General features: G+C 41.3%; 1 protein-coding gene across 1 annotated transcript in view; it reads right to left on the reverse strand.

Annotated features, from left to right (window-relative positions):
* Positions 1-12,189, reverse strand: part of LOC116312365 (protein sidekick-1) — a 262,760-nt gene that overhangs the window by 16,638 nt on the left and 233,933 nt on the right. The window contains exons 30-33 of the mRNA XM_031729765.2: positions 6,099-6,300; positions 1,935-2,038; positions 1,711-1,781; positions 778-913 (exon numbers count right to left, since the gene is read on the reverse strand). Coding sequence (XP_031585625.2) covers positions 778-913; positions 1,711-1,781; positions 1,935-2,038; positions 6,099-6,300 — 513 coding nt within the window. The remainder of the gene's footprint in view (positions 1-777; positions 914-1,710; positions 1,782-1,934; positions 2,039-6,098; positions 6,301-12,189) is intronic.

The following is a 12,189-nucleotide window of genomic DNA, read 5'->3' on the forward strand; positions in this document are numbered from 1 at the left end:
TTAAAAATACAACACATCCAAATCACAGCGGGATTATACGATTTAGAGAAAAACCTGCAGCTTTGGCATTAAGAGCATGAAGCAATCAGCTCCACATTTAAGAGCCTTTTAAAAGGTTTGTGTTAAAAACGGAGTTAACTGGAAACATTAAGCCAAATCTGACAAATACATTTTCAACACATGGACCTAACATTAACTTAATTAGCTTGCTATTAGCCATATCTAATAGGACTTCCAGTCAAGGCTGGCATTTCTGTTTGTAAAATCCAAAGCTGTTAGTCAGAAAACTGAAGACTGCTCGTGTCTTTGACCCAACAATTTCAGGGTTTTTGTTACTTCCTAGTACCCTCATTGTTAAGACACATACCACATCCACAGTTTGACTTGTACTGCATACCAAATCATCCCTTTCCTGTCTCCATCTCTGCAGCAAAAGGTAAACATGCCATTATCATCACGGTAGCATCGTCGTATCAAAAGCTGCAAACGGAGGCTGCTAGTTCGGTAGTTTGGGTTGAGATGCTGAAGTTGGATAGCAGAGTATTATAGAACAGTGTGGGTGTGTATTAAAGGGTGGCAATGTTGGCATCCTTGCTGGATAAATTTAAATAGCATTCAGAATGTAGTTTTAATGCAATACTGGTTCTCCTAACCAGCAGAGAAAAAAAATTCAACCCACGGCGAGGCGTCCTCCAGCAACAGCCTGATAACAGACAGTCTGATGACCAAGGGGGGGGATAAAGAGCAGTTGTTTCTTTCAGTAGCAGAAGTACTCACTTGTAATGAGGGCACTCGTGTTGTTTTTGGTTGTCTGGACTTCTGCTTCTGTGAGAGTGGAAGCGTTTACCGGGAGCTCTCTATAATAGAGCCGGTATCCAGTCAAAACTCCATTAACGCTGTCATCACTGGGACGCTGGAAACATACAGACACACACACAAGCACGTGTTAAAAAAAACAAACAACAAAAACAATACTGCTTTCTCAAAAAGAGATTTCTAAGCTTCTGAGAATTTTCTGTGTGTGTGCTTATTTTCATTTCCTTTGTGTAGTACAGCGACAGTCAGGACGCTGACAGGCTGGCAGAGCAGTATTTTATCAGCAAGTCCACTTTAAGGGGCTGCTGGATTGGTCTGGCTGTAACTTGCACAGAGAAAGTGATGCTTCAGTAGGTTTGGCACTCTTGTAAAGGATGATGAAATTGCTGGTGACTTTGTTTTTTCATTGCCTCCTTCTGCTTTGACGTAAGGCCACAAGGATGAGAGAAGACATTTCCAAGTAGAAGAGGAAGAAAGACAAGGAGTGAAGTAGCCAGCCTCTATTTACCATCTTTCCCTCTTTTTTTTTGCCCGTGTTGTTGAATGTTACTGATAGCTGAGGGATTCTCCTGCCCTATAACATCTCTCCTGCTGGTATATACTCATTAAGAGATGAACATTTCCCCCCATCTCAGGACTGTGTGTCCATCTTAGTGCCGGCTTTGCCCTCCTGCCATTTTTCCAATCTTTCTTTTCTCCTCTCTGACCTTTCCTGCTTCAATATATGACGATAAATACACCCAAGAAATAAAACACATGGAGTACAAATTAACACTGAGCCTGTAAGGGGTTTTACTCTCAACATAAGTAAATAACGTGCACCCGAACCGTATGTTTTGTTGTGCGGCTCTGTGTTTATCAGGGATTGTTGGTGTGTCAGAAGTCTGAACCTACCTTCCAGTGCACCAGCACTGAGGTAGTAGTTGTCGGCTTCACTGAGAGAATCACTGGAGGCTCATTAGGCACTGGAAAGAAAACACAGAGAGAGCGTGGAGAAGAAAAAGAAAAGTCAGACACACTGCCCATCCCCTTACATCATATAATGTTTTCAAATCCACGTAATGCACCGTCTCCCCACTTCTTTTCTCCCATACAGTGTCAGCATCCCAGTTTCTCACCGTCCTGCAACGTGGTGGCAGCCTCCGTCTCTCTGCTGGGGACGCTGTCTCCTACGTCATTGGTGGCAACCATACGAAACTTGTAAGAAGTGAAGGGCTTCAGCCTTTAAATGCAAGTACACACATATAAGAATTATTTTAAAAAACATATTTTGACCAGTTTTAGCAGGAAAATCATTTCCAATAAAGCTGGGATGCTGTGTAAAATGTAAATGAGTAATTTTAAGAAAAATAATCATGTTTTTTAAATTTGGTGGCAGCAACAAAAGAGTTGGTACATGGCCATGTTTACCACTGTGTAGCGTCTCCTCTTCATTTAACAACAGTCTGTAAATGTCTGGAGAGTGAGGAGACCAGCTGCTGGACATTTGGGAGAGGAATGTTGTTGCATCCTTGTCTGATACAGGATTCTAGCTGCTCAGCAGTCCTGAGTCTTTGTTGTGTTTTTCGTGCCAGGATGCTCCAAATGTTTGCAGTTGGTTAAAGGGCTTGAGTGCAGGCGGGTATGTTTAGCATCATCTTGCAGAAACATGCATGGCTATCCCTAAAAAAGATGTCTGGATATCTAGATATACCTTTCACCTTTCCAGACGTGCAAGTTGACAATTCAAAAGGAACTAACGTACTTCCATATGATTTATTACTCAGGACATCAGCCCCATGTTTCCAAAACTTTATTCAAATTTAAATTCATCCAGCTACAGAACCGTCTTCCACGTTTTCTCAGTCATTTTAGATGAAAGTCTTTAGCCCAGACACAGAGCAGCATTTCTGGATCATGTTCACATATGGTTTCTTATTTGTATGAAAGAGCTTTAATCTGCAATTGTGAATGACAATTCATTGTGAACTGTGTTCACAGACAATGATTTCTGGAAGTGTTCCCGAGCCCATGCAGTGATTTCCATGATAGCATCATTCTCGTTTTTAATGCAGTGCTGCCTGAGGCCCTGAAGATCACAGGCATCCAGGAGTGATTTTCTGCACATAGAAATCTGTGTGCAAGGGACAAGGCAGAAAAACACATCTTTTGACGATATTATGTACTGTAGATGATCTAAAAGATTCAAAGTCTTTGCAAGTTTATGCCGAGGAACATCATTCTAAAATTATTCCACAATTTGTAGATGCAGTTTTCTGATTAACCTCTGCCCATCTTTCTCATTTCAGAGAAACTCCACCTCTCTAAAGTGCTCATTTTTATACCCAATTATGTTACTGACCTGTTGCCAGTCAACCTAATTAGCTGCAAAATGTTCCTCCAACTGTTTCTTTATAATTACTTACTTTTCTAGCCTTTTGTTGCCCCATGCCAACTTTTAAAACGTGTTGCTGTCATAAAATGAGATTTTTCACAAAATAGTAAAATGTCTCTGTTTATACATCTAATATGATTTCAATGTTCTTCCATACCACACAAATAAAATAAGGATTTATGAGATTTTAGAAGAAATTGCTGCACTCTGTTTTTTATTTGCATCTGACACAGATACCTAACAGTTTTTTTTTTTTATAAAATCACAGCAATGTACTCATTATTTTGCAGAAAAAACAGTTTTATAAAAACTCCTACAAAAAGCCTCTTGTGTAAAACTGTAAATAGACAACTGGACATGCCGGTACAAAGCTGAATGTGACATATCTCCGCGAGGAGCCTCCTCAGGAGGAGCTCTGCCTTATGTGCATTGATCAAATGTGGCCAGCGATAACTTCTGACATGTCTCGGTGGATGCACCGACTCTTAATCCAACTCTCATGCTTTTCTGTTTACTTGAAAGATGTACCATTGCTGAGCACTGTGCCTCAATAACTCCCCTTAGCAACAGGCTCGTGCTTTAATCTCTTATTGCTTTTTGTGACAGTGGCGAGGATGCTGCTGCTGATGGCAGGAAAGCTGGCCAGAGTACCAGCAGCTCTCCTGCTGAGAAGTGTCTCACAGGGAAATAAAGGAAAATATGAGAAGACTTGTAAAATGTGACTCCTTTCGGTGTCTGTTCGGGTACAAATGCTCTGCGATATTGTAATTTAATAGAACGCTAATTTGAAAGGCAGAGATGAATAACAATTGTCAAATTTTCCTCTGCACAGAAAGACAAAATGGAAAACAAATAAGACAAGTGGAAGGCAGAAGTGTTCTTGGCTTTTCAATATAATAACTAACTGAAAGTAATTCCACTACTCCCCACGTCTACCTGCAAGGGTTTTCCCTCGACACAGGAGATTACACAGGGCCAGTCTGAAATTCAGCAGGTGACAGGAAAACTGCTCCAGTCTCTTGTTGTATAATTATGAGCCTGGGCCAATGATGGACAACTAAAGGCCCTATGGGGCTGTGGTTATCATTGGAATAGAAGATCAAAGGGACCAGGCTTAAACAGGGTGGGCTAACAGCACTGGGAGGATGTTAAGGACAATGTGTGAAAGTGTGTATTTACTGTATATGTGTGTCTGCACATCAGCCTGGGGACTTCGATGTTTTGGTTCCCAAGATGTCTTGGTGGAAAACAACAATTAAGGATAGATAAGAAGTGAGTGCGAGCGTGAGCATGTGGAGATGTAAGCTAATTCCTCCATCCGGCGCTCTAATGAGAGCGTTCAGTGATAGAATGAGCTCGAAAACAACAACAGCAGCACCGCCATCATGGCAGATAGACTCTCCCTGAGGCAGGTTGAAAAAGACTGACGCAGACACATGGAGCGAACGCTCTTCAGCATCTCAAATAGCCCTGTGATAGCTCGTGAAGGAGCACACAAAAACAGCCACGAAGCAGGCGCGAACACACACACACACACAGACACCACACACTGGTAAAGCACCATCATAGTCCTGCTACTCGGACCGTCAGGGAAGTTGGAGTAGCAATCCGGTCTGGCTGCTCTTACCCGCTGCCATCACGAGGGAGTAGAGAACAGAGGGACTGAGAGAGGGGAATGTAAAAGGAAGACATGCAATAAGACTGAAGCCCTCTTGTGCAGGATGAGTAGAAGAAAAAATACAAGCCTGATGGTTTTTGAAAGCACTGGCTGTTGACGGATGGAGGGAGAGGAGAGGAGGTGGTGACAGCAAGAGGGATGAAAAATTGTAAAGGAACAGAAGGGACAAAAAGCGCACGCAAACATGAAAGCTCGGAGGCAGAGCGAGTAAGAGATGAAAAAATAGAGGTATTAAGAAAACGACAGAGAGCAGCTCCTGCTGCGCCTGTGTGATTAGGTGACTGAGATCCTCCCCGTTTATGCAGTAATTATGATTACTCTGCTCTCCCTGGTGTTTTTGTTTGGTGCCGTGTGTGTATGTTTATTCTCCACCAACCTTTTCTGTACTTCAGCTTCTAAACAAATAAAACTTTTCAGTCTCTATTATAATTCTCTGTTGTTTGCTTAAAATTCACAGCGTCTTCTTCTCTCTGTCCACTCCTCTCCCCCGAGGATGCATAAACATAAGATTTCTACAGATTGCTTTAATTAATTCAAGTTCAGCCTTTTTATGCTAAAAACAATTTCGAATTTGGGGATCTCTAAGGAAAAAAACAAACAAAAATCAGCCATCTATGTTTTTTATTGCCATTTTCTCTAAGCCTGAGATAATCTTACTCACTCTTACTGATACTGTTGCTTTACTTTCAGTCTGACTGAAATAGCCCATGAAGGCATATTTTACTGGCTTATTAGATATATTCATTTTAATCCTTTTTCACACGTTACCCTGCTGTTTGTCCACCTCAGCCTGCTGGTACTGCAGTGTGCCGCTCTCCTTATTGCTGGGTGGCTGTGAAAAATGAGTCGACGGCACCTGTGACTATTCTGTTGTGACACATGGGTTTTGGTATCCCTCCAAAAAAGAAGCTGTCTTAAACATGTCATTCCTGTCTTTGAGATCAATGTAATATTCAGCCACCAGCGTCATATTTTTTGTCGCCGCAGACTGTCACTTTCTCCGGATCAGTGACAAACACTGCAACTTGGCCAGTAGCCAGTCATGCTGACATTTGCAGTTGTGAGGGACTGTTAGAGAAATCACTTTTTCTTTTGAGTTTTTGGTTTGAAAAGTGTAATAAAAAAACAACAAAATATTGCACTTTAAGCTGTCTATATATGAAGTGCCACAAATTCAAAGGGTGACACATCAACCACTGCAGCTGTGCGTATGCGCATGTGTGCGTGTACCTGTCAACAGTCCAGGAGGTCACATTGTGTGGGATGTCAGCTGTGTGGGTTTTCCAGTCGCCGTTGGGCAGCTCCTTGATTTGCAGAGTAAAGTACCTTAGCGGCGAGGAGGCTGAGCCACCGGTCACCCAGTGGACGCGGAGTTGGCGAGATTCAACCTCATCTTGAGGAACGGACAACTTCCTGGGCGGGAGGGGACGCTCTGTAGACACGGATAGGAGGTTTGAAGAGGCGAGATAATAACATGAGAGGGAAGGTGGAACAAGTGATGTGACAAAGATAAGAACAGTGGAACTGAAGAGGAGGCAGGTGCATGAAAAAAACAAAAAAAACCCAATGACAATTACACATTTCTAGAGGAGATCAAATCACAACATTGCATCGGTGTTTGTGATGAAGATCCGTGCGCAAAGGCTTCGAATATTTCCACAGCAGCAAGTCTAACCCTTTCATAGGCCAGAACTCAGCTGGAGGGATGAACACAATTTCTCCAAAAGAGAGAAGAGAGAGCACTTAAGAGCTCTGAAAACCACAGTCAGGATCCACATCTTAAAAGCAGTCAGTGTGGCCGTGACATAAGTACACGCACACAAGAAGCCAGGTAAGTCAAAGAAATCGGGTTATGTAGGGCATCAGAAAATGTGATAAAAATAAAGAGTTGCCTGTCTTCTTTTACAACCATGCCCTCAACTATTGTAACTGCAGAGAATACTGTAAGCATGCGCAAAGCTTTAATATCAATATGTTTTTTAAAAATATGCTTAATAGTGAAAAGATATTAAGACCTCTAAAGGATACTTTGGGTTGAAATTTGCTCACACCTTGAAGGGAGTTATTTTTGAATAAAGTAAACGTGAGCACAAGTAAAGATCTTTTCTTTCATCTGCTCTGCTAAGACATGGATTTTGTCTTTGTCGTGCTCATTTTTACAGTGACCACGAAATCAGTTTTCTGGGCAGACATCTAGCTGCAGGGAAATGTGGCTTCTTTGATCTTTTACCTTGATTACAGGGAACTAGGCTCTTGTATAAATGATGTTTAAGAAATAAGCCTGCTGCACACAGCAGGTCACTCAGACGCCTGCATATCTGCAGCTAAACATACTGAAATGACTTGTTATTTGGACAAATGGAGATAAAAATGGACAATCTGCTGCAAATATTTCTGTTACACAGGGCACGGGCAGCCCACATTTATGTAACATGTGCATCAGCATGAAAAAGTGCTGCCATGCAAACACATGTTTAAATAAAACAAGACAACTAACTACTGCGGCATCAAAGAAACCATTTCTCAACAGATTGCTTGTGTGTGTGTGTGTGTGTGTGTGTGTGTGCGTGCGTGTGTGTGCGTGCGTGTGTGTTTATCTGTGTCTTAGCTATTCAATTACAGGATGAAAGATGGCTCTGGGAGTCAGTGTCTTTGTACAACTGTGTTCACCGTACCTGTGCGATTAGCAGTACCTGTGCAGGCACACAAACAACAACACACGGCTGGGGGCACAACTGTCTAATTTCAGGGGCTTCGGGTTATCGATTAAGTCTGGAAATAAAAGCATTATCGATTCTCTCTGAAGTTTAATTAATCTGCACTTATTTTCTCAAAACGCACACACAACCGCACACCCAGGCAGGCTCGGCTTCCTTCATTCATCCTTATCAAAAGTAATTTGATAATTTGATTTGATCTGTTTGTCTCCTTCTTCCCGCACTCCCCCTGCTCTTCCCTCCCTTCAAAATGTGACTATTCTCTGCCCTCTTTTGTCTTTCTGATACCATCTGTGTCTCCCTGTCTGTTCCCCTTTTGTTCTGCTCCACAGTTAAGATCATGTTCTGATAATAAACTCATAATTGCGAGAACAAGTGCGGCCCTTTCAGCACTTACATATTATTTCTACACGAGGGAAGGAGAAGAAACACTGGGCTTTTAGTAGAGGAAAAAGGAAAGATGAAGAGGTTGAAGGTAGCTAAATATGCTATGTTCTCTGTTACCTTCTCAGCTCTCACGCTTTTGGGGACAAACATCAGCAACGATACATATTTCCAAAACGAGCTGCGTGTTTCTCCGTAAGGCATGCATCCACACACGTTCACGTGCTCACCCAAAAAGCCAATTTTCTCTTTCTAGGGATTAAGTTGGTCTCTTCAATATCATCAGAAAGAAATCTCTATTAGGGTATTACGTCTATCTCACAGCAAGAATGGGGCATTATGCTACTGAAGTGGAACAGAGAACCACTGAACTCTATTCTCAAGAAATCCTGATAATGACGCTGCGGATGTTATGATATCTGATCCAATTAAAATGCACCACACAAACTGATGGCTGCGAACAGTATCTGACAAAATGATTCCAGGTTTCCACAAAAATTCACTTAACTGTCATATTTTAATGCTTTTGTAGCATTTCACTGCTTACTCAGTGCTGCTATGCTGACAGAGAAAACAGTAGAGACAGAGAGAGAGAGAGATCAAGGATGACATATACCAAAGTCAGTGAGCTACGTCGCAACCAAAGCTATTCATGCGTTAGCCCGCAGAGACACCAGAACCGTTGCAACTTCATTTTTTAAGTGAAATATCACTTACTGTATTTCACTCCGGGAGAAAGCTTGTATTAGCTCTGGAGTGCTCGATCTTCAACACCATCTGCCACATCTTTCCTTCTCCATTTTCTTAATTACTGTACTGTGCAAAAGTCTCGAGCCCCCCCTCAGTTCTTTATACTTTGCTTGGAAAACGCAAAATAGATGCAGTGATCTAATGAAAAACTGAGTTTGTGCAGTTTCAGTGAGCTTAAAAATCAATATTTGGTATGAGCACCTTTATTCTTCAACACAGTCTGAACTCTCCAAGGCTTCTTGGAGGACATTCAAAGCTCTTCTTTGGATGTTTGGCTGCCGTTTATTCTTTTCTCTGTCACGATGATCTCACACTGCGTCAATAATGTTGAGGTCTGTGCTCTGGACCTCAACTTCTGTTGTGTCTTTTTGTGTCATACTGAAAAATCAAGGCAGTCATTTTCCAGACGGCATTACTTGGTGGATCAAAATCTGATGATACTTTTGTGTCGATAATTTCATCAATTTTGACAAGATCTTCAATACAACAGGCTGAAAACAGCCCCAAACTATAATGCGCAAGCAGGAGGTTAAGCAAAGGTACAACAGCGAATGTCTCCAGCCAAAACACATAAAACACGGTGGAGGCAATCGCTGTTGTACCTCTCTCTTAATCTCCTGCTTGCGCATCCATGAAGACCTGAAGCAGAAATTTCAATTTCAGTTTCCCCTTCTTCAGAAAAGCTTCTTGACCTCCACCTATCCACTGACACTATTTCTGATGACGCTTCAGTGAACAGTATATGGATCAACTGAGGACCGGTATGCATACGAAGCCTTTGCTTGATTTTTTCTGATTTTCTGAGGACATGACTGTCAGATACTGTTCATCTGATGTAGACACTTTTTAGGCCTGCCGCCTCTTCTATTGTTGTCCACTTTTTCATTTTTCTCCAGTTTGCACACCAAATGTGCAAAGTTTTTGAGTCTTTGTGAATCAACTTGTTGGTATGAAAACACTATTTTATGTTTGTCAAAGTGTGCTATGTTTGGCTTTTTTGGTAGAATCAGCTAAAGGAAATGGAACAAATTACGTATTTTAAGACAGCCTGCTGGTAACAAAGTCCCCAAAGATAGAATTCAAAATTGGTTCGTTGCTAGGTCGTCTGTTCTGTGTAGGCACAACACGGGTTCATCCCTTGAGTTGGGCTCCTTTTTTTTTTCCTTGAATGGTTTACAGGTCAGTGTGGTGGCTTAACAAACAAAATAACGTTCCTTTGGAAATGGTCAGGTACAAGGACTAGTGTGAAAACGAGCAGGCCATGTCCAAAGAAAAACTTTGAAAGACCTCCGGAAACCTGGAGAACTGTTGCATAAACCCACTTAAAAAAAATTACAACAAAATCTGACTCATTGAAAATAAATTATTAGTGAACAAGGGGTTGCTCAAAAGTCTTACACAGTACTGTAACTAATAACATTACCCAGTCACAAATCCAAACAATATCCAAGTGTTTCAATGGTTTTACAAACCAATTTTTTAATCTTTAAAGATTTAAATCAGGGGTCCCCAATCCCAGTCCGCGAGGGCCGGTGTCCCTGCAGGTTTTAGATCTCACCCTGGGTCAACACACCTGAATCACATGATTAGTTCATTACCAGGCCTCTGGAGAACTTCAAGACATTTATCCGTTTAAATCAGCTGTGATGGATCAAGGACACATCTAAAACCTGCAGGGACACCGGCCCTCGTGGACTGAGATTGGGGACCCCTGATTTAAATTAATGGGTAAGTGAGAAAATAGATGTCTAAGAAAAATGGAAGGTACTAATGTTCAACATATTCATTGAGTTAAAATGCAGGGTAGTGTTTACAGTTTAATTCAAAGAACTGATTTAAAGGTTTACTAGTGACGAAGATTCCCACCACTTGGCTTGATGTACTGTATACCTGTGATGGGGCTGCATTTATTTTAGATTTATCGATGCTTATTCTTCAAATGAGTGAAGCAAATTTCTTACTTTAAAGGTACTGACAAAAAACTTAAGCCAATCTTAAGTTACATTAGTCAGACGTTTAGTCATTGCATTATTATGACAGTATCATTTATTTTGATTATATATTTTAAATTGTGTTAAAGAAACATTGTGTTTTATGAATTTTTGATTCATTCAATTTATAGAAAATCTACTCTATGGTGATATATATAATTATTATGACATGACCTACACCGGGATGTGACATTTTGGTCATATAACACAGCCCTAGTTTATATTATTGGTTCAGCTGTTTCCTTCCTTCCTAACGCTGACATAACACAGAGCCATCCATTCATCTCCACCCTCTGCAAGCTTCAGTGGGAAGTCTCTCAAAACTCTGTCATGGAGTGCAACATCGAGTAACACCTTATTACCTAGTCCACGTGCAAATACATACCTACCACACTAGGCAGATTTTACTCATTGACGGTTAACATAAAACATACTGGATCCTTTGGCAGCTGCAGCGTGAACGAGCTGAAGACATGAAAGTGACCGAGTGAAGCAGCAACATGACGAGTATCACAGCATTCGAATAAGAGGAAGACAAGAACTTTATATTTGCTTCTAAACTGAAGGAAATAGAGCTGCTCTTTACTTCTTTAAAAGTCAGATCACTTCAAAAGTGTGTTTTTTTCTGGCCGTCAGTGGCCAGATCACTGTGGGATGATATATCTCTTCTGTTTCAGTGTTTTAAAGACAAAACAGTGGGGGAGACCGAGTCCTTGCTAAAACTCATACATCTCACCACAGGCACGGGCTGTCATACTCAGCGTTTGACTGTGTTTCAATTTTACAATTCTTGTTGTTGTAGCAGCTTATGCTCTGTGATGAGGCCACTGGCTGCTAAAATTAGATAAAACTCTGAAAGGGAAATTAGCAGCTTTTTTTCATCCCTTAAAGTCAAAATTACCATAAGTGCAAAGTGCTGGTAAAAACTCTTGATCAATAGTAATTACTTTGGGTGAGAATGTAAGATTTATGGCGTTCAGTTCTGACTTTCTGGCCCTCCTTTCGCTCTCCTTTAGAAAAACGACTTCGAGCCTCATTTTCATTCTCACCTACTAAGTGTACAGTTTCCATCCGCCCACAGCTGAGCACGGTGCCGTGGATGAGCAATATCCCAGTGTTGCAATCGACAGTTGGTGAGAAAGGCTAATAATCCTGTCTCACTCAACAAGCCAGTTAATTTTGGCGTGTTCAGAGGAAGGTATAAACAGACGGAGTGCCACAAATTTCTTCGGACAATCTACAATTCTGAAAAAGTAACACTTCCCTTTTTAAGTGACAACAGTTGCAGCCAGGCCCGCAGGTAATGTTATGAACTCTTGATTTTCATTATACCCCTACAGGAGGGCTAATACCTGGTGGCTTCAATGCCTACATTTACTGACAAGTCCAGGGGAGTTTCTAAATGTCATTTCTTCTTGTTCTATGTCACACACCCTGAAAAGGTCATGCTTTTTATTTTGTGCTAATATTTAGTGCCCG

This window comes from Oreochromis aureus, linkage group 6, assembly GCF_013358895.1.
Source record: "Oreochromis aureus strain Israel breed Guangdong linkage group 6, ZZ_aureus, whole genome shotgun sequence".
Taxonomy (NCBI): domain Eukaryota; kingdom Metazoa; phylum Chordata; class Actinopteri; order Cichliformes; family Cichlidae; genus Oreochromis; species Oreochromis aureus.